Here is a 22,472-nt window from a genome sequence, read left to right as displayed (position 1 = left end):
CTGGGGGCTGAGACGGAGACCCGCCTCTGCGCTCTGCGGCAACGTATGACGTCAGTAGGGCGGGGCTTCGGCGGCGCGCGGAGGGTGGGACCAAGGCCTCGAGTTGGATAGTTACGCCATTCACACATGGAGAAGTGCTAACTGGACAGCGGTGCTAGCCAATCGCAATCAGTCCTCTGAAGGGAGACTAGGGTGGAGTCTTCGGATACTGCAGTTGCAGGTGGGTGATCTCTGGGGTCTTTGGGAAAAGTGGGACAATAGCCTTATTCTTGGGGACTAGGATCGGCCCCTATAATCCACAACCCACAGAAGAAAGGATTCCCTTGGCTTCAGTTGCCTCTGCCGCTCTTTCGTGTTCTGGAATGGGAGAGGTTTCCACCGCTGGGAGGGGACTGCATGGTGCCCCCTTGGAGTTGAGCTTCGAGGCGTCCCTGAGTTGCCTTCCTGTCCTTACCCTCAGACCCTTCGGTTTAATCCCACCGCTCATCTGGGACACTAACTATTATCCCTAGCAGTCGCCCATCCTGAAACCCGCCTTCGAAGGCTGGGGCCCAGACACTGCTCCTAGTGCGGGGCGCCGGCCGGGCCTGAATCCCCAGGCTGCCAGAGAGCCGCTGGGCTAATGCTGACCCTTTGTTGTGGCCATCAAGTGATCCAGGTGTTGTTTTGCCTTACCAAACTTGGACCAGAGCCCTAGGGAGAAAACTGAGGATTCTATTGTTGAGACAACAGTGGTTCCACCATATCAGAGGTGCTTGCTCTAAAAGCAGCAGAACCAAGTTAAATAACTTAAGCAGCCCTTCAGAGTTACTCTGTGCCTTTGCTTGCTGCGTTTCCCCGAAAATAAGACCTAGCCGACAGTCAGCTCTAATGCGTCTTTTGGAGCCCAAATTGTAAGACTCGATATTATATTATACCCGGTTTTATTTTACTATAATTTACTTATAAGTAAATTATACTATATAGTAATTATAGTAATATATAAATTATAATATATAATAATTTACTTATAAGTAAATTATAGTAAATTAAGACTGGGTCTTAAGTTAATATTTGCTCCCAAAGACGCATTAGAGCTGATTGTCCAGATAGGTCTTATTTTCGGGGAAACACGGCAGTTATTTTCTTACACTTTATGAAGGTACATATTAATGTCTGTTTCCACAGTTGTTCCATGTAGACTGTAGGCGACTCATATGAAAGCCCCTTCATGGTTTTCATCTAAGGAAAAGTTGATCTCTGCAGATGAATTTTAAAAGCCTAACTTTGTGGTTAGATTAAATGCTACACTGGAATTCAGATTCCCTTCTTCCTCTGACGGCCAAGGAATGTCAGTTAAAGGCCACCAGTAGTAATTAACAGTTACCTGCGGATTATTTCCATCCTCTTTAAGATGAGTTCTATTCTGTTTGTATCTATACTTGTTTCCATTAGCCTTTCCTGATAGCATGAGCTCCCTCCAATCCTTTGCAGTTAAAAGGATTTTGAACATACACATATACAGATCTTCAAAGGGCTGCAAAATGAATTACTAGCTTGATATATCAATTTAATCCTATAAAAGCCTGTCAGTTGCCATATTTAAGATCTGCTTACCACCCGCAGAGTTAACAATCTGGCAAGGCATATAAAACGTACAAAAAAGTTACAATAACAGAAAATATAACGATATATAAAGTATAAGGTATCTACTAATACTTGTATCAGCAATGAACATGAACATAATTCAGTTCTCCACTTCTAGCTATGTAAGCATCATAACTTTTCTTGTCTTTTTGAACTGATTTTTATAATTTTTGTATATTTTCTGTTTCTAAAACACTTCTATGTATCTCACATGTTCTTCTAATTGCAGCAATTATTAGTATTGCTGATGGAGAAACTGAGATCAGAAAGAATTTGTGGAATTATTCAAATTCAGGCTTAGGAATTCATAGTCTACTGAACTAAGTAAGCTCTGTGTATTCAGTCTGTAGAGCGTAAGGTACAGGAAGGTAATGTAGTGGTTATTTGTACTTGTTCTTTCTGCCTGAAATATTCTCTTTTCTTCCCATCATCATAGCCCTTGTTCCTCGGTATCATTCAGGTCTCAGCTCAAATGTCAAATCAAAGAGAATGTCTGTGCCCAAAAAAACCAAAAGCTACTCTCCCCACTCCCTACCCCTAGCCCCAGCCTAGTATCCTCTTGGACACTATAGGTTTGTTTAATCGCTTTCCCTGTCTACTTTTTAAATTCTCACTTGTCCTTGGCTGAAACCTTACCTTTTCCTAAGGATTTCCCCAAAGTACATTTTAAAAAAATAAAATATGGTCTGTGTAATTCATTTGGCAATTTTTTAGTATTGCCTTATGACACCTATTAACCTGAATTATTTATATGTCTTATCTTGCAAATTAGACTGTAAACTACTATACCTCGTACAAATGGTATACATCAGGAAATGTTTTTGATGAACTTTTGCAACAGATTTTACTCTTCACTAATATTTATATTCTGTCTACCTTTACTTTCCTCCCTTTTTTTTTTAAGGAAATATAAAGTGTACAGTTAATAACTTGCCTAACTATATTCAATAAGCCCCACAAAAATATTACGGTATTTTTTATTGTATTGGTTAGGTGGGAGAAAGAACTAAAATGATAGCAGATCCTGATCTGTGGCTTCTTAGCAGGATTGTGAGAACTTGTGTTCTATTTTCCTTTCTCCCACTGAATTATCGGTATGAATTTGGGTAAATCACGTAACGTCTCCCAGGTGTACATTTCAGTGGAAAGCCATCAGATGAGATCATCTCGATTCGGTAATGTTCACTAGCTTTTTATTCGGTCACAACTTAAACTTTATCCCATTGCAAAACTTCTTTCCAAGACTTCTGTAATGCTACTGGTTACTCAAGGAAGAAAACTTGATTCCCCTTTTCCCTCAATTCCTATATCCGAGGATCACAAAGTTTTATTCTACTTCTAAAATAAAGAAAAAAAGTCTATTTCTCCCATCTCCACTGTTAACACCCAAGTCTAAACTACCATCCTTTGTCACTTGAAACGTGGATTAGTTGTGTCCTGCACAAGAAAGAGGAACATTCTCTTCCTCCATGCCCTAAGCACTCATGCTCCAACCTGTTTTCAGAGCTAAGTCTAGAAGTCCATGCTCTTAATCATGGTGCTATATGGCCTCCTAATGAGACTGAGAAGGCCAGGCCAGCAACATAGGAAACCTGAAGAATGTTATGGCACAGAGAATAAAAGGAAACTATTTAACAATGTGAGTACTTTTGAGAAGTAATTAAGATGAGGAGAGAGAAATTAGCATTTGACTGCAAGACAGTAGTGTGTGGTAACATTGACTTGAGCAGTTTTAATAGGGTGAGAGCAACTTGATCGTAGTGCGTAGAGATGATAACTGGTGGTGAAGTTAATACAGACTGTTGTTTAAAGAAATTTTCCTGGGTTAAGGAGTAGAAAAATGGGATGATAGCGAGAGGAGAATAAAAGGTCAGACAATAGATTTTTGTTTGTTTGATGTTTATTTAAAGATGTGAGATACCTTGTACACTGATGGAAAATGTCCAGTAGAGTGGGAGAAATTATTGATGTTGCAAGGGGGTAGGTGTGTGTGTGTGTGTTTTCACCGTTTTAAAGTGTACTCCAGAGTGGAGGACCTTGTCGGTATTGTTTTCGGCTGTGTGTCTAGTATCTGGAATAGTGCTTGCCAAAATACTAGCTGCTCTGTAAACTTTCTAATATATGTTAAATAAATGACTTGGACTCTGTTTCTCTCACCTTGTTTTAATTCATTCTTACAGAAAGATATTTGAAAATATAAATCAGATCATATCACTGTCCGGTTCAGTCTTCTGTTCTTCTAAATACACTTAGAATAAAAATCCAGCTCCTGTGGCCTACAGCATCCTGCATGAGGTAGCACGGACCTTCTGCAGCCCTATCTCCCCACCATTCTTGTTCTCATTAACTATACATTAACTACACTCCAATGACGATGGCCTTCTTTCATTTCCTACAACTGAAGGACCCTTTCCTATTTTAGGGCTTTATACATGATTTCTCTTACCAACCCCTTTTCATCATTCAGGTGTCAACTTAAATGACACTTTCTCAGAAAGGTTTTCCCTAATATTGTAGTGGATGAGAACAGGGACTGTGGAGCCATACTGTTGGGTTTACACCCCAACTCCCTGCTTATTTGCTGTGTGATGTTGGGCAAATTAGTTAAATTTTCAAAGCCTCGTTTTCCCTGTGTATAAAATGGGGACAATAGTAGTACCTATTTCAAAAAGTTGTTTTGAAGATTAGAGTATATACAGCATGTACTACAGAGCCTGGCACATAGTAACACTGTATAAGTGTTCACTGTTACCATTGTTATTATCTGAAGTTGAATACCCCTTACTGTTCGTTTTTATTTCCATTTCCCAGTTGTGTCTTCATAGTATTTATAACAGTTTATAATGTGTCAGTCTTCCTGACTAGACACTAAACCTCAAGAAAGCAGGGATCTTCTCTGCCTTTATTCTCCATGCTATCTCTAGTGCCTAATTCAGTACGTGGCATATAGTTAGCACTCTGCAATAAATACTGACTAGAATAGGGCAGAAATCATGCTCTATACTGAATCAGTTACCAAACTATTATAACTGGAAGACCCAATGAAATCAAAGCCCAATCAGTCACAGCACAGCTTTAGTTTAATATCCTATTTCTATCAAATGGCGTATGTTTTTTGTTTTTGTCATTAACTTTATATCAAAGGCTTGGTTCTTAGGCTTATTGTACTTTTACTGACTCAATTATTTAAATCAAATTTTCATGGAAGACTAAAAGAACAAGAGAATAGTTTTGAAACTTGATTTAATGTTTTGAGCAGGAAGGAGTTTCATTGAAGCTGAGATGCAGTCTTATAAAATATACCATTGTTTTATGTGCCACTAAGAAAGAAAAAAATGCTATTTTAACTATGACACAACTTTTTATCACTTGGAATTTTTTATACTTATGGAAAGCCCTTTTTTAAAAAAAAAAATCATATCACCCTCGTACATACATAAGAAATATATAAGCAAAATTAATTAGTTAAGATGCTCTTAAAACTTCTTCAGATTCAGAGTCTAACTCTTCTAATTCACTTTCAACTCAGAGTCTCAATGTCCATGTTTCTGCACATAATGTTCTCTGTTATCAAGAACATTAATGATGTATATCATTTTTTAAACTAGTGTCCATTATTATCTCCAAGGTTTTCTTTCAAAATGCTGATACCCATTCTTCACACTTTGATGCACATACACACATAATGACAAATATGTCATGACTGCGACCTGACCAAAAGCATTTATAAGATACCTATCCATTTCAGATATGTTAAGTGTGTAAAAATGTCTTAAAATTAGTGAAATATGATATTGAATTTGCAGAATATTTTGAGGGAAAAAAATTTCCTTATAGATCTTTTACCAAGATGAACATAGATGCAAAAATTCTCAACAAAATACTAGCAAGCCATGTTCAACAGCACATTAAAAGGATCACATGCTATGATTATTCCCTGGGACGCAAGATAGTTCAACATGTGAAAATCAACAAATGTGATTTATCATATTATGAAGGTAAAAATCATGCTCATCTCAATAGATCCTGAAAATGCATTTGAAAATTTAATACCCATTCATGATAAAAATTCTCAACAAATTGGGCATAGGAAGTACCTCAACATAATAATAAAGGTGAAATATGACAAGCCCACAGCTAATATCATACTCAGTTGTGAAAGGTTGAAAGTTTCGTCAAATATCAGAACCAACATAAGGGTGCCCACTCTCAACACTATACAATACAGTGCTGGAAGTTCTAGCCACAGTAATCAAGCAAGAAAAGCAAATTAATGGCCTATAGTTTTCTTTTTTTGTAGTGGCCTTATCTGGCTTTGGTATCGTGGTAATGCTAGCCTGGTAAAATGAGTTAAGAAGTGTGCCCTCCTCTTCAGTTTTTCCGAAGTGTTTGAGAAGGATTGGTCCTTAATTCTTCTTTTACTGTTTGGTAAAATTCACTCATAAATCCATTGGATCCTGGACTTTTCTTTGTTGGGAGGTTTTTGATTACTTATTCAATCTTATAGTAATTGCTCTATTCCAATTTTCTGTTTACTCATGATTCAGACTTGGTAGATTGTATGTTTCTAGGAATTTATCCCGTTCATCTAGGTTGTCCAGTTTGATGGTGCATAATTGTTCATAGCAGTTTGTTACTATCCTTTGTATTTCTGTGCTGTCATTTGTAATGTTTCCTCTTTCATTTATGACTTTATTTATTTGGGTTCTCTGTTTCTCTCGTTAGTCTAGGTAAAGGTTTGTCAACTTTGTTTATCTTTTCAATGAACCACTCTTAGTTTCGTCCGTCTTTCTTCTATTGTTTTCCTGTTTTCGATTTCATTTATTTCTGCTCTAATTTTTATTATTTCCAATTTCTTTTTCTAGTTCCTTGAGATGTAAAGTTAAGTTATTTAAGGTCATTTTTCTTTTTCTTTTTTTAAAGAAGTTTTTTAATTTTTTAATTTTATTTTTATTTATTTATTTTAATTGGGGAATATTGGGGAACAGTGTGTTTCTCCAGGGCCCATCAGCTCCAAGTCATTGTCCTTCAATCTGGTTATGGAGGGCGCAGCTCAGCTCCAAGTCCAGTCGCAGCTTTCAATCTTTAGTTGCAGGGGGTGCAGCCCACCATCCAATGCGGGAATTGAACTGGCAATCTTGTTCTTAAGAGCTTGCACTCTAACCAACTGAGCCATCCGGCCACCCCCTAAGGTCCTTTTCTTGATTATGAAGTTATTACTATAAACTTCTCTCTTAGAACTGCTTTTGCTGTATCCTATAAGTTTTAGTATCTTGTATTTCAATTTTCACTTGTCTCAAGATAGTTTTTTATTTCCTATTTAATTTCTTTTCTAATACATTGGATATTCAAGAGTATGTTGTTTCATTTCCATATATTTGCCAATTTTCTAGTTTTCCTCCTATTATCGATTTCTAGTTTCATATGATTGCGACTGGAAAACATAGTTGGTGTGGTTTTACTCTTAAATTTGCTGAGACTTTCTTTGCAGCCTAACATGCACTATCCTAGAAAAGGCTCTATTTGTGCTTGAGAAGAATGATTATTCTGATGCTGTTCGATGAAATGTTCTGTATATATCTGTTATTTAATTCTATTTGATGTATAATGTTCAGATCATCTGTTTCCTTATTGGTTTTCTGTTTGGATGATCTATCCATTGTTGAAAGTCCCCATACTAATGTCCCGAATTGTTACTGTATTGCTGTTTATATTTCCTGTTAGTTCTGTTGTATATGTGTAGGTGCTCTGATGTTGGGTACATGAGTATTTACAATTTTTATATCTTAATGATGGGTTGACCACATTATCATTATATAATAACTTTCTCTGTCTCTTTTAACCATTTTTAGCATAAAGTCTATTTTATGTGATATAAGTATAGCTACCCCTTCTTTTTGGGGGTACCATTTGCTTGAAATATCTTAAAAAAATTTTTTTGAATTACAGTTGACATTCAATATTATATTAGTTTCAGGTGTACAACATAGTGGTTAGACATTTATATAAATTACAAAGTGATCTTCCTGGTAAGTACCTACCTGACATCAAACATAGTTACTACAGTATTTGACTGTATTCCCTATGCTGTAATTACATCCCTTTAACTATTTTGTACCTGCCAATTTGTACTTATGAATCCCTTCACCTTTTTCATCCACTTCCCCAACCCACATCCCATCCTGCAAACATCAGTTTGTTCTCTGTATCTATGAAGTCTGTTTTTGTCTTGTTTGTTCACTTATTTTTTTAATTCCACATATAAGTAAAATTGTATGACATTTGACTTTCTCTGTCTGACTTATTTCACTACTATAATACCCTCTAGGTCCATCCATGTTATCACAAATGGTAAGATTTCATTCTTTTCTGTGGCAGAGTAATATTCCATTGTATACATGTACTGCATCTTCTTTATCCATTTGTGTATTGATGGACATTTAGGTTACTTCCATATCTTGGCCTTTGTAAATAATGCTGCAGTGAATATAGGGATGCATATATTTTTTGAAATAGTGTTTTGGATTTCTTCAAATAAATACCCAGAAGTGGAATTGGTGGGTCATAAGGTAGTTCTAGGTTTAATCTTTTGAAGAACTTCCATATTGTTTTCCATAGTAGCTGCACCGATTTGCAACCCCACCAACAGTGCACAAGGGTTCCGTTTTCTCCACACTTTTGCCAACACTTGTTTGTTCATTTATTGATGATAGCCATTCTGACACTTGTGAGGTGACATCTCGTGGTGGTTTTAATTTGCTTTTCTATGATGAGTAGTGATGTTGAGCATCTTTTCATATGTCTATTGGCCATCTGTATGTCCTCTTTGGAGAAATGTCTATTCAGATTCTCTGCTCATTTTTTAATAGTATTGTTTGTCTTTTTGGTGTTAAGTTTTATGAGTTCTGTACATTTTTTGGATATTAAGCCCTGTATCATTGGTGAATATCTTCTCCCGTTCAATAAATTGTCTTTTTGTTTAGTTGATGGTTTCCTTTGCTATGCAAAAACTTTTTAGTCTGATGTAGTCCCATTTGTTTATTTTTTCTTTTGTTTCCCTTACCCAAGAAGACATATTAAAAAAATATATTCCTAAGAGCAATGTCAGAGAGATTATTGCCTGTGTTTTCTTCTAGGAGTTTTGTGGTTTCAGATGTTACATTTAACTCTTTAATCTATTTTGAATTTACGCTTGTATATGGTATAAGAAAGTAGTCCAGTTTCTTTTTGTTTCACATGTACCTGTCCAGTTTTCCCAACACCATTTATTGAAGAGACTATCTTTACGCTTTTGTATATTTTTGCCTCCTTTGTCATCAATTAATTGACTATATTAGCATGGGTTTACTTCAGGGTTCTCTATTTTTATCCATTGATCTGTGTGTCTGTTCTTTGTGCCAGTACCATGCTTTTTTTGATTACTATGGCCTTGTAGTATAATTTGATATCAGGTAGCGTGATACCTTCAACTTTGTTCTTTTGCAAGATTGGCTATTCGGGGTCTTTTGTGGTTCCAAAAAAATTTTAGAATTATTTGTTCTAATTCTGTGAAAAATGTAGTTGGTATTTTGATAGGGATTACATTGAATCTATATATTGCTTTGAATAGTATGGATATTTTAATGATTTTAATTCTTCCTATCCATGAGCATGTTATATTTCATTTATTTGTAGCTTCAGTTTCTTTCATCGGTGTCTTATAATTTTCTGAGTACAGGTTATTTACCTCCTTGGTTAAATTTATTCCTAGGGGTTTGTTTTGATGCAATTATATATTGTTTTAATTTCTCTTTCTGTTAATTCATTATTCATGTATACAAATGCAACCAATTTCTAAATATTTTGTATTCTGCTACTTTACTGAATTCATTTATCAGTTCTAATATTTTTTTTGTGGAACCCTTTCAGGTTTTCTCTATGTAGTATCATGTCATCTGCAAATAATAACAGTTTTAATTCTTCCTTTCCAATTTGGATGCCTTTTATTTCTTTTCTTGTCTGATTGCTGTGGCTAGGACTTCCAATACTATGTTAAATAAAAGTGGTGAAAGTGAACATTCTTGTCATGTTCCTAATCTTAAAGAGAATGCTTTTAGCTTCTCCCTGTTGAGAATGATGTGAGCTGTGGGTTTGTCTTATATGGTCTTTACTGTCTTTAGATATGTTTCCTGTATTCCTACTTTGCTGAGAGTTTTTATTATAAATGGACACAGGATTTAGTCAAATGGTTTTTCTGCATCTGTTGATGTGATCATATTTTTTTTTCTCTCATTTTGTTTATGTGGTGTATCATGTTATTTAATTTGCATGTTAAACCAACCTTACATCCCAGGAATAAATCCCACTTGTTGGTGGGGTATGATCTTTTTAATGTATTTCTGAATTTGGTTTGCTAATATTTTGTTGAGGATTTTTGCATCTATTTTCATCAGGGTTATCAGCCTATAATTTTGTTTTTTTTGGAATGTTTTTGTCTGGCTTTGGAATCAGAGTAATGGAGGCCTTGTTAAATGAACTTGGGAAGCTTACCTCTCTTGAATAGTTTGAAATAGTTTGAAAACAATCAGTGTTATTTCTTCTTTGAATGTTTGGTTGAAGCATTCTGGTCCAGGACTTTTGTTTGTTGGGAGTTGTTTATTACTAATTCAATTTCATTAATAGTAATTGGTGTTTAGATTTTCTGTTTCTGTTGATTCACTTTTGGGAGATTGTTTGTCTTCCTAGGAATTGATTCATTTCTTCCAGATTGTCCAATTTGTTGGAATACAATTGTTTGGAGTATTTTCTTATAATCCTTTATAGTTCTGTTATATCAGTTATCACTTCTTTCATGTCTGATTTTATTTATTTGGGTCATCTCTTTTTTTCTTGATGAGTCTGGTTAAAGGGTCTTCAATTTTGTTTATCTTTTCAAAGAACCAACTCTTTGTTTCATTGAGCTTTTACTTTTTTTGGGTGGGTATTCTGTTTCATTAATTTGCACCCTGATTTTTATTATTTCCTTCCTTTTACTCACTTTGGGCTGTGTTGTTCTTTTTCTAGTTCCTGTAGGTGTAAGGTTGGATTGTTTATTTGGCATTTTCCTTGTTTTTTGAGGTAGCCCTGTACTGCTATGAATTTCCCTCTTAGGACTGCTTTCACTGTGTCCCATAGATTGTGGGTTGTTGTGTTTTTATTTTCATTTGTCTCAAGGTATCTTCTGATTTCTTCCTGGATGTCATTATTAACCCATTAATTATTTAGTAGCATTTTATTTAGTTATCATGCTATGTGGTGCCTGCCAAGACCAACCTTTGGGTATGGCACTCACGGGGCTAATTGGGTAGTGTTCTGTTGTGGTCTGAAGGCAGCCACTGTGTATGTTGGTTCTGGGGCCTCTTTTGAGGGACTCTCTTGCTGGCCAAGATAAGCCACTGCCTGTAACCAGCCCAGGATTACCTGATAGGAGCTACAAAGTGAGCCATAGTTGGTCACTGCCTATACTTGACCTGAAGGTCTGTGGGGAGGCCACAATGCGAACTGAGGCTGGCCACCAACAGTACCAGGCCTGGGAAGCTAAGCAAAAGGCCAAGGACACCCTGAAGCCTGCCACTGTCTGCTGGCTGCCTATAAGATGCAGCCACTGGATGAAACTTGGGTGGTATGGGAGTTAAGTTAGGGTCTCGGAGTCACCAGGGTGGAGTAAGTTGTATTCACTAGGTTAATGCAGATTCAGATTTTGCATCAGTGCTGAGCTTGGGGCCAGAGCACACTGAGGCCACTGCCCAGACTTGGACAAGTCTTTCTTGTCCAAGAAAGACTGCAGCACAGGCCCACACTGGCTGACCACCAGCTCCTGAAAAAGCCTATGGCAGCATGCGAGTTGGGTGGGGCAGAGTCCCAGGAGTCACCAGGGTACAGCAAGCGGAGTTCACCAGGCCAATGAAATTCAGATTTGGCCATGTTGGGGAGGGCTCAACACAGGAAAGATGGTATCAGACCGCCAACTACATGGGAGGAGGACTTAACACAGGGACAATGACAGCTGTCCCTCTAGCCCTCGTCTTGAATCCACACAACTCAGTTTCTCTCTATATATCTCTAGCAACTCTCGAGCTGCTCTCCCTCTGCTGGAGACCTGGGTTAGTGCCTGGGAGTTAGAGTCTGAGTTCGGACCCTTTAGGGGATGCCTGGGTTTCCAGCCTCCTTCTGTCTGACCTGGATGGATGGAATCCCCACTGATTTTCATAGCCAGGTGTTGTGAGGGCTCCTCTTCCCTTCACTAGTGCTCTGGGCTGCAGAGTCCAGTGTGGGGCTGGGACCCTTCACTCTTCAGAAGTGACCTCTGCAGCTGCGATATCCCTCTCAATTCTCGACCGCCACATGGTGATGTGGGGTCATGTCTGGGTACCTCCTACCAATCTTGACATGGCTTTTTTATGTCCTTAGTTATAGGACTCCCGTTTATGTAGTCTTCAGATGTTTCTCCAGGTTGATTGTTCTATAATTTAATTGTAATTTTAATGTTGTCATGGGAAGAGTCAAGCATAGCATTTGCCTACTTCGCTATCTTGACCAGAACCTTGAGACCTCCTTTTAAGAACTCACCTTATTAGGTCAGACCCACCCGGGATAATATCCCTTTTGACGAACTCAACTGGTTAGGGAACTTAAGGACATCTGAAAAAAATCCATTTTGTCATATAGTGTATCACAATCAAGGATGTGTTATGCTTGCATATCCACAAGTCTTGCCCACTCTCAAGAAAAAGATTTTACAAGGGCTTTCATCATTAGGGTTCATCTTGGAAATCTGCCAAGTGCATTTATTTAAAGGCCCTACCTTATAGTTCCAATATCTGCATCTCTGTGTATGGTTCTGATTGTTACTTATTTTTTTGATAGTGGGTTATTTTCTCCACCTTTTTTTGTGTGCGCCTTGTAATTTTTGACGAAATGGTGCACATTGTATGTAAAAGAACAGTAGAGACTGAGGTAGGTAGTATGCACATTTGTAAAGGCCCTTCTCTTATTTTGTCAGGACTTTATTTTGGGGGAATTGAGTAAATCTAGTTAGGAGTTGTGCTGGATTTGGATTTTGTTTTTGCTATTATTACCTCCAGTGTATGATAGGCTTCAAAGTCATCTCGTGGTAGGCTGCTGTTTCCCTGGGTTTAATGTGTAATCTGAGTTGCAATAGGGTTTTTCTCAGTGTTCCTCCTTTAAGCTTTCAGCCATTCTTTCACATGCTTGCCACAGTAGAAACTGTTGTCCACTACTGCCCTTCATAGTAGATAGGTGTTGCTTGCTAATCAGTACTAGGCTTGTGGTAGAAGCACAGGATTTTTTGTTGTGTGTGACTTTGGCACTGAAAATGAGACTTTTTCAATATTCCTACTCTTCTATCTCAGAAGGAAAACTGTAGTCCATTTTGGGAGCAAAATTCCTGCCTCTTACCAGCAATAGTAGACGTCTGCATAGTATTGGTGTAGGATCTTGGGCCCATGACAGTTTTCTGCCCCTACTGTAGGTGTAGGGATTATTGCTTCAATCCCTTCTCTAGAAGCAGTCGTTCTTTGTGCCATGGAGAGAAAAGGACTTATTGCGCTTCCTCTAGTAGTCTAAGACTTCTCATTTGTAGAAGACCTGGTAAGTCCAGGAGGACATCCCAGTAGGTGCTGTTCACCTCATGCACACCAGCTCCATGAAAGGAGTCTCTGTCCAGTACCCCCTTCCTTACCCCTCACCCCCAGTTTTTCTTCTGAGCACTCAGTGAAGGGTCATGAGAAAGAGCTTGCCAGAAAGGTCTAATTTTCTTGGTCCGGGGTCCTTCTTTAAGAGGAATGAATGTTTTATAGATAGTTCATAGATCTCCATTTCTTCATTGTTAGTTGTTGGTGCTTTATTAATTTCCATTGGTGGTGTCATGTTGGCTCGGCTCTCTGCTCCAGTGCTGTTGTAAGTGTGGCTGTAGGTTGGACTATGCAGCATCCCAGATATTGTTGTTAGGCTTCCTGGTTGGGTAGGCCTGGAGGCTGTATTTAACCCTAGAAGTGGCTTCAAATTTGCTTCCCAGCCTACGTGTATGTTGGTCTGTGTAACAAACTCCACAGTTGGTCTAGCTTGCTGGCTGAATACCTGAATAAGGCAAAACTGCACATGGAGCTCCCTGGCCAGATGGGTTCACCAGCTGAGCTTTGCAGACAGGCAGAATCACTGGCCAGGTGCTCCACTCAAGTGCTGCTGGGCTACTCAGTTTCTCAGGTGCTCTGGCAAAGTTTCTTGGTGGCGTGGGGCTAGGGAGGCTGCACTCAGCAGCAGAGAGGGCTAAGAATTAGCTTCTGTACCCAAGTGGACAGCAAAAAGAGGCTCCGAGCCAGCATGGCTCATTGTTTGGGTTTTCAAATCAGGCAGAACTGTGCATTAACTTCCCTAGCCCCTTGGGATCACTGTCTCGTGTTCAGATTTTTAAGGAAATGTCAGATAATTTTCACTAGCAATGTGTGCGTGATCCAGTGTATCAGCCATTCTAATAGACGAATAGTGATATATCATTGTAGTCTTAATTTTGCCTTTTTTCCCTCCTAGTTTCTTGAGGTGGGAGCTTAGATTATTGATTTCAGACCTTTATTCTATTCTAATATAAGCACTTAGTGCCGTGGATTTTTCTCAGTGTTGTTTTAGGTATATCCCACATATTTTGATATGTTGTATTTTCATTTTTATTCAGTTCAATGTATTTTTTTATTTCCCTTGAGACTTTCTCTTTGACTCATGAATTATTTAGAAGTGTGTTATTTAGTTTCCAAGTATATGGACGTTTTCCTGTTATCTTTTTCTTATTTATTCCTACTTTGATTCCACTGTGGTCCGAAAATATATTCTGTGTGATTTCAATTTTTTTAAATCATTTGAAGTTTGTTTTGAGGATCAGCATATGGTCACTCTTGGTATATGTTCCATGTTCACTTGAAAATAATGTGTATTCTGTTGTTAAGTCAAGTTTTCTATAAATGTTGATTAGATTCTGTTGGTTGTTGGTGTTGAGTTTTATATCACTGCTGACTTACTGTCTTCTTGTTCTATTAATTTTAGAGAAAGAGGTGTTAAATTGCCAACTATAATAGTACATTTGTCTATTTTTCTTTCCAATTCTATCAGTTTTTGCTTCACATATTTTACAGCTCTATTGTCTGCTACGTACATATTGAGATTTGCTATGTCTTCTTGGTAGACTGAGATTATGTAATATTCCTCTCTTTCTCTGATAATTTTGCTTGTTGAAGTCTATATGATAGTCATATATCCACACCTGTTTTCTTTAATTAATGCTTGTATATTCTCTCTTTTTCCATCCTTTGACTTTCAGCCTCTTATATCATTCTATTTAAAGTGAGTTACTTGTAGGAAGTGTAAAGTTGGGTCATATTATTTTAATCTATTATGCTAATCGCTGTCTTTTAATTGTACATAAACCATTTGTGGGTTTTGTGCAGTTATTGATATGTTAGTACTTATGCCTGCTTTTTGGTTGTTATTTGTTTAGTCTCTCTTCTTTAATTTCTCTTTTTTCTGCTTTCTTGTGGCTTACGTGAACCGTTTTTAGAATTTCATCCTAATTCAGTTATAGTGACTATGAGTTTATCTCTTTGTACAGACTTTTTAGTAGTTCTAAGTATTACATTATTTACATGAATGTATAATATTTATATATGTAGATATACATATATCATATATTTTATGACAATACCAGTGTAACCATTGAGTAAAGTGTAGAAACTTTATGCTGTTTTACTTCCCTTTATTCTCCTTCATATCCTCATTATATAATTGCTTTAAATGATTCCTTTACATGTATTGAGATCCACATTAGGCAGTGTTTTAATTTTTGCTTCCACCATCCAACATAACTTAGAAAAAGCAAGAGGTAGAAAGTCTATTGTATTTACCCATATTTTTGCTTTTAATCTATTCGTTTTTCTTTTTGATATTATATGATATGATTCCTTTTATCATTAAACTTCTGGTTATAGAGAATTTCCTTATCTACCATTTTAGAGTATGTCTCCATGAGAGTCTTACTTTTCACTCATCTCAGAATGTTGAGTTCTCCTACATTCCCAGGGGATATTTTTGATGGATATAGAATTCTGGGTTGACAATTCCTGTCTTTCTGCACTTGAAAAATACTATGCCACTTCCTTCTGGCCTCCATAGTTTCTAATGATAAATCTACTGTCATTATCATTGTTTTCCCCCTGTAAGTAAGGTGTTTCTCACTTCTTCCAAGATTTATTTATTCTTCTTTAGTTTTCAAAAGTTTGACTATGATTTTCCTTGGTATAGATGTCTTTAGATTTATTTTGTTTGGGTTTCACTCACAGTCCTGAATCTTTAGGTTTATGTCTTTTGCCAAATTTGGGACATTTTCAATCATTTCTTCAAGTGCTTTTTTAGTCCTACTCTTTTTCCTCTCCTTGTGGCACTCTGATGACATGGATGTTAGGTTTTTCATTATATTTCCACATGTTCCTCAGGCTCTGTTCATTTGTTTTTCCATCTGTTTTTTTCACTGTGTTACAAATTGTGTAGTTTCTGTTGGACTCTCTTCGGGATCATTGATTCTTGCCTTTTTTCCCCCCTCCATTCTATTTGATGATTGTATTTGTTCTAAAATTTCCATTTGGTTCTTCATATCATATCTCTCTCTCTCTCTCTCTCTCTCTCTCTCTCTCTCTCTCTCTCTCTTTCTTTTTTTAATTGGGGAATATTGGGGAACAGTGTGTTTTTCCAGGACCCATCAGCTCCATGTCAAGTTTTTGTTTTCAGTCTAGTTGTGGAGAGTGCAGCTCACTGGCCCATGTGGGAACTGAACCGGTGACCTTGGTGTTGTGGGCACTGCGCTCTAACCACTGATCCAACCAGTCACTCCCCCCCACGATATCTCTATTTGCTGAGGTTTTCTTTTTTTTTTTTCCATTATCCTCAAGCATGTTTATAATTGCTCATTGAAGCATTTCTGTGGATGGCTGCTTTAAAATTCTTGGCAGATAATTCTGACTTTTGTGTCGTATCAGTGTTGGTATCTGTTGATTGTTTTTCTCATTCAATTTTATATATTCCTGTTCTTGGATGTATAGGATATTATGTTGTAAGCCTCTAGACTTATTTAAATCTTGTATTTTAGTGGGTTTATCCTGACACTGCTCTGTTAAGTTAAGGTCACCACCTCATTACTTCCAGGTTGCGGTAGAAGTCCAGGTTTTCCACCTCACTGTTGACACCTGGGATGGGAGGGTGGACAGAGTTGGGAATTCATGCTCCCCTCTCTGTATCCTCTGATACCATTCTGGCTGGGAGAGGGAGGGGCACCTTGTTATCACTCCCCACGTGGTCTTCACTTGCATCACGTGAGAGTGGCCTTGTTACTGCTGAGTGATCGTGAAAGTCCTGACTCTTCACTAGGCCTCTGACTCTAACCCAGCAAGGAGAAGGAGGAATACCATGTTACTAAAGGTGATGGTAGAAGTCGACTCCACACATGCCACATGATCTCCACTTATGATTGGGGGGAGGTGGTGGGCACTGTTACCACCCAGCAGAAATTAATGTCCTGGCTCCACACTCAGCTTTCTTTGATACCAGTCCAATAGGAGGTGGGTGGGTGGGAGGGGAGTTAAGGCACCTCATTACAGCCAGGCAAGTGTGGAATTCTGGGCTCCCCATTCCACCTTTGGTCACTTGGGTGGGTGTAGAGACTGAATCTCCCACTCAGCTTTATGGTTCTATGAGTCAGGCCATGGAGAGAAGACCCTACATTGCTGTTACAGATTATTGATGCTCCAGCCCATTGCTAGACTAGAGCAATAGACCAGGAGTAACACCCAGTTCTTCAGAATTTCTCCCCAAGCCTCTCATTCTCTTACTCTCCATGACACCCTCTCTCCGTCTAAATATGTGTCCCTACTTAGAGCTACTCAGAGCAATGCTCAAAAGATTACTGCAGGTAACTTATTTTCCCAGTAATCCTGCCAGTTGCATCCTATTACTTCCCCCTCTGCACGTGTACATGCACACACTCTTATACAGGCATACTCTTCTTAATATAGGACATCAGCTATCCAATGGAATTTAATATGATGATGAAAATATTTTATATTTGTACGATACAATAGCCACTAGCCATCTGTATTAGTTGGGGGTTCTCCAGAGAAACAAAACCAATTGGAGGGAGAGAGAGTAGAAGAGAGGGAAGGAGGGAGAAAGGGAGGGAGGGAAGGACAGAGATTGATTGATAGACATTGATTTACTATACGAAGTTGGCTTATGGCTTATGGCTCATGTGATTGTGGAGACTGAGAAGTCCCAAGATCTGTAGTCAGTAAACTGGAGGCCTAGGAGAGCCTGTAGTAAAGTTGTAGTCCAAGTTTTAGTTCAAAAGTAGGAGAAGCCTGAAGTTCCAACTCAAAGAGAAAGAATCCTTTCTTTCTCAGCCTTTTGTTCTCTTCAGGCCTTCAATGGATTGGATGAGTCCTACTCACGTTAAGGAGAGCAATCTGCTTTACTCAGTCTGTCAATTCAAATGTTAATCTCATCCAGAAACACCCTAATAGACACACCCACAAATAATGTTTAGCCAAATATCTGGGCACCCTGTGGCCCAGTGAGGTTGGCACATAAAAGTAATCATCACACTACATATGGCTACTGGCCACATGAAATATGGCTAGAGCAACTGAGGAACTAAATGTTTTATTTAATTTTAAGTAATTTAAATTTAAATAGCTATACATGGCTCATGGTTACTGTACACATCAGTAGATTGTCTCAGTCCTAGAATGGAGCTTTGATGCTGCAGGACCATCCAGACTACTTCTCCAGGGTCTGGTTTCCACCTGAGCTTAAAACATTCCCTCAGGTGAACCAAGCTGCCATGTAAAAAGTCCAAAGACCTTGAAACTGCCATGCTATGAGGAAATATAAGCTATCCACATGGAGAGTGCTTCAAGAGAGAGCAAGAGAGAGCCGCATCTCTTCTAGTGATCCCATTCGAAGAATCAGAAATGTGAATAAAGAAACCATATTGGACCTCTAACCCAGTCAGACCTTCAGATGACATCAGCCAGAGCTGCCATCTGACTCTAACCATATGAAAACCCCCAAAGCAAGAAGCTCCAGCTAAACCCACAGAACCATAAGAGATAATAAATTATTGTCTTAAGTCATAAAGTTTTGGGTGATTTGCAAAGCAGTAGATAACCATAACAGAAATATACTGTGGAATCAAGGTTCACTATTTCTCTGGCCCCCCTAGATTCCAGTCTTCTTTTCCTGTCTGTTTCCCACTTCCTTGCTTTTGGTGGTATAAACTTTCATGCTTAGAACTGAATTTGCAGTTTGGGAAAGTCACTGTTATCTGGCCTTCAGCTATCTGGGATTTCTCGTCTCATGTTTAAAAGGCCTTTTTGAACAAAGTTCTATGCTGTTTTCTTCCCGCTTTCCAATAGACCAACATGGACTAATGCTTGCCTTTTCTTCCTTAGCAAAGGCCATAACTAGTTAATACTAGTCTTATACTCTGTTGTCTTTTAAAAATCTAACCCCAGAAGAATCTAGCCAAGATCAGCATTTTAACATCTGCTTTGTTACCAGAAGAAAATGGATGGGAGGGGAGAGGGATATATCGGGTACTTACCCACGTGACAGTTACTGTATAAATAATAGCTCTTACATAACAAGACTTGTCATCTAGTGATATCCTATGTAAGCTAATTTATACAACTTATAACTTGTGCTACTTAACAGATTATATAGCCTTGAAGTTGATCCCTTAATATACTTTTTATTCCAGTGAGCACCATATTTATGAAAATTCAATAGAAATTTATTATTAAATATCATGAAAACAAATGTTTAGAACAAGGTTTACTATCTTATGATTATTTAGCGAGCATTTTTGTGTAATTGACACTAAGAGGGCAAATTTTGGATCTGAAAATTGTATTAGGACTATTTACATCAGTGTTTTTTTATTTTTTTCATTCCAGTTCTAAGAACAGATAGAATTGGCTATGGATAATTCATATGATTTCAATCAACGAAGCTCCTGTAATGGAATTCCATCTGAAAGGATAAACAGTTTCCTTGTGTCAGAAGATCATGGACAAAAAATCTTGAGTGTACTACAGAATTTTAGAGAACAAAATGTCTTTTATGATTTCAAAATAATCATGAAAGATGAAATAATCCCATGTCATCGGTGTGTGTTAGCAGCATGCAGTGATTTTTTCAGGTACTTTATCTTATTTATCTATGTCTCAGGTTTTATAATATGGATAATTATTTTTTAAAACTGTACTTAATTTTTCCCCTACAGGAGCATGCAACAGTAATTTTTAACTCTTAAAAAGAGCTAATTAGAACTTAGATTAACTAGTGATTTTTTTTGAGTATGAAAATTTAAGACTAGCTTTTGTAAAGCTCAGGTCTTCCCAAGCTAGCATTTCATAAAGTTCCATGCAACATTAATCCCTTGAAATATTCCGGGGGAAAAATTGTTTTGATCTGGGGTCACTTTTATTTGGGGCATCCCTGCACCATGTCATTGAGAAAAAGAGGAAAGGGCAGGTTGATCCAAAATGGAAGCAAAGTTCAAAGAAACTGAGAAGTCTGAGAGGAAAATACATTTCAGTCACATATTGTATCAGATTATCCAGGGGAGAAGGACTCTAACCTAGAGGAGTTCAAGATTTCTCCTCTTTTTGGCAGAGATTTTCCTGTAGCAGGGAGAAGTGCCTCCAAAGCATTTCTGGAGAGCACCTAGCTTTTTCCAATTCTAGGCAACCTTCTGAATACAAGCTGATTCCCCAGGTAGATTATCTTACAGGAACTTTCCTGGTCAGGACACTAAGAATCGACTCTTTTCACATCTGATTCTGCAAGGTTTCTGATTCTGCAAGGTTAATGCTCAGACACAGGACCCATTCTGAGGCCTCTTGATCAGAAACAAACCTCTTGGTGACATCCAGGACTTCATCAGCCCTCTTAACTCACACTGCAATCAATTTAAATCATTATTTTAGTATTTTGCATTATGTTCAATGTTAGAAGTGATTTTTAGTCAAAGTAAGCAGGGTTTAAATCTCTAATAAGTCAACTTAATAAAAAACAGAGTAAGGTTTAAGATATAAATACAGCTTTTACTAGCTGTTTGCCTAAATTGGCTGTCTTCATCTATTTTTTTCATTTCTTTTCTCGGGTAACTTAAGTTAGTCTTCTTCATACTCCACCGGGGCCCTGACTGTTCTTATGCTCTGTCACGCTCAGGTTCCACCAATTTCTTCCCACCTCTATTCTAATCCAGTTTTTCTTCCAAGTAATTTTTTTCTGCTCCCTCTCCTTCATGTCACCTCTCCATCAGAGGAAGCTGTACAGTATAATGGTTAAGTACTTGGCTTCTTAATACACATGGCCTAAATCTAAATTTCACCGCTTATTACATATGTTACCTTAGGCAAGTTACTTAACCTCTGCAGACCTCACAGTGTCCTTATTTGTAAAAAATTAAGATAATAAAAATAGAACCTAACTCATCAAGTCATTATGAGAGTTAAGTGAAATAATGTATATGCAATGATTAGGCCAGTGCCCACTACATTCAATTCATGTTAACTACTGTTATTATTATTTCCAAACTGCAAAAAAATGGAAATTATCTGGTATGAACGCACAGCTTTCACAGATTTCCCTGTACTGTTTTCATTTTAACAAAATAAGAAGTGCATGTAAGCCTTTGAATTGGCAGTCTTCTTCATGGTGAAGTTATTTATTAATGGATCTGCACGTAATTTTTGTCCATAGTATTTTGTTCAGCCTACTCCTAGATTTTTATGGGCCTGCTTTAAATTTTTTAAATTACTATTAAAATAGAACATTAAAATTTTTTTACCTGTAATGTTCCTGTAGTGACCTGGATCCTTTATTATACAGTATTTCACTAAATGGAGTATGCAGTTCACATAAAATATGTACAAATGAAGATGGAAATTCTATAATTTACACTCTTGTATGATAAGGCCACTAATTTATCATATTTGTGTTACGATCAAACTCGCTGGAGTTTTGAGAGGAAAAATATAAAATCAAATAGCAGAAAAGTGCACAATGCATAATAAATGCCCTTTATATTTGGGGAAAATGAAAATTATGATACCAGTGTAAAGTCTTTGGAGATAAGATTGAAAAGTAATTACACATATTGTATAATTACTTTATGATAACTTGGTAAATTTGAGATAGTGTTAACTGGATACTTTAAAGATGAGTAGAATGAAGTATAGAAACATGATATTACATGTGTCTTCTCAAAGCAAATATGGAAGCTGATGATAAATTAAAAATATATAGGCTCAAAAAAATACGTAGACTCTGATATAAAACATTTATTTTCTTAATGACAATAATAATAACTAATACTTTGCATCAATTAATTCATTTATTCTTCTCATAACTCAGTGAAATAGGTACTGCAAGTATCCCCATTTTCAGATAAAGAATTTGAAGCATAATGAAGTTAACTCTCCTCCCCAAGGTCACACAGCTAATAAGTGGCAGAGGCTAGATACCCACCGAGGCAGCCAAGTTCTAGAGGCCATGCTCTTAATATTACCCTGCAAGGACAGACTATAGATTTCTAATAACCTAATATAATTAACATCACAGGTTAATATTTCTAAGTTGATACACATTATTTCAATGCTCTACATAATATGTAACAGGTATATAATTTTTGTAACTATGTTTGTTTTTGTATTAAGTAGTATCGAATAACTTAGTGGGAAGCCTTCCTTTCCTAAGGGAGATTCAAT

General features: G+C 37.4%; 1 protein-coding gene across 1 annotated transcript in view; it reads left to right on the top strand.

Annotated features, from left to right (window-relative positions):
- The first annotated feature begins 65 nt into the window (after positions 1 to 65).
- KBTBD3 (kelch repeat and BTB domain containing 3) overlaps positions 66 to 22,472 on the top strand; it is a 31,347-nt gene continuing 8,940 nt past the window's right edge. The window contains exons 1-2 of the mRNA XM_033119704.1: positions 66 to 220; positions 19,653 to 19,897. Of these exons, the coding sequence (XP_032975595.1) occupies positions 19,677 to 19,897 (221 nt within the window). The 5' untranslated portion in view covers positions 66 to 220; positions 19,653 to 19,676. The remainder of the gene's footprint in view (positions 221 to 19,652; positions 19,898 to 22,472) is intronic.

This window comes from Rhinolophus ferrumequinum, chromosome 11 (genome assembly GCF_004115265.2).
Source record: "Rhinolophus ferrumequinum isolate MPI-CBG mRhiFer1 chromosome 11, mRhiFer1_v1.p, whole genome shotgun sequence".
NCBI lineage: Eukaryota > Metazoa > Chordata > Mammalia > Chiroptera > Rhinolophidae > Rhinolophus > Rhinolophus ferrumequinum.
Note: the sequence above shows the minus strand (reverse complement) of the source record. Positions and strands in the feature narration are given on the sequence as shown.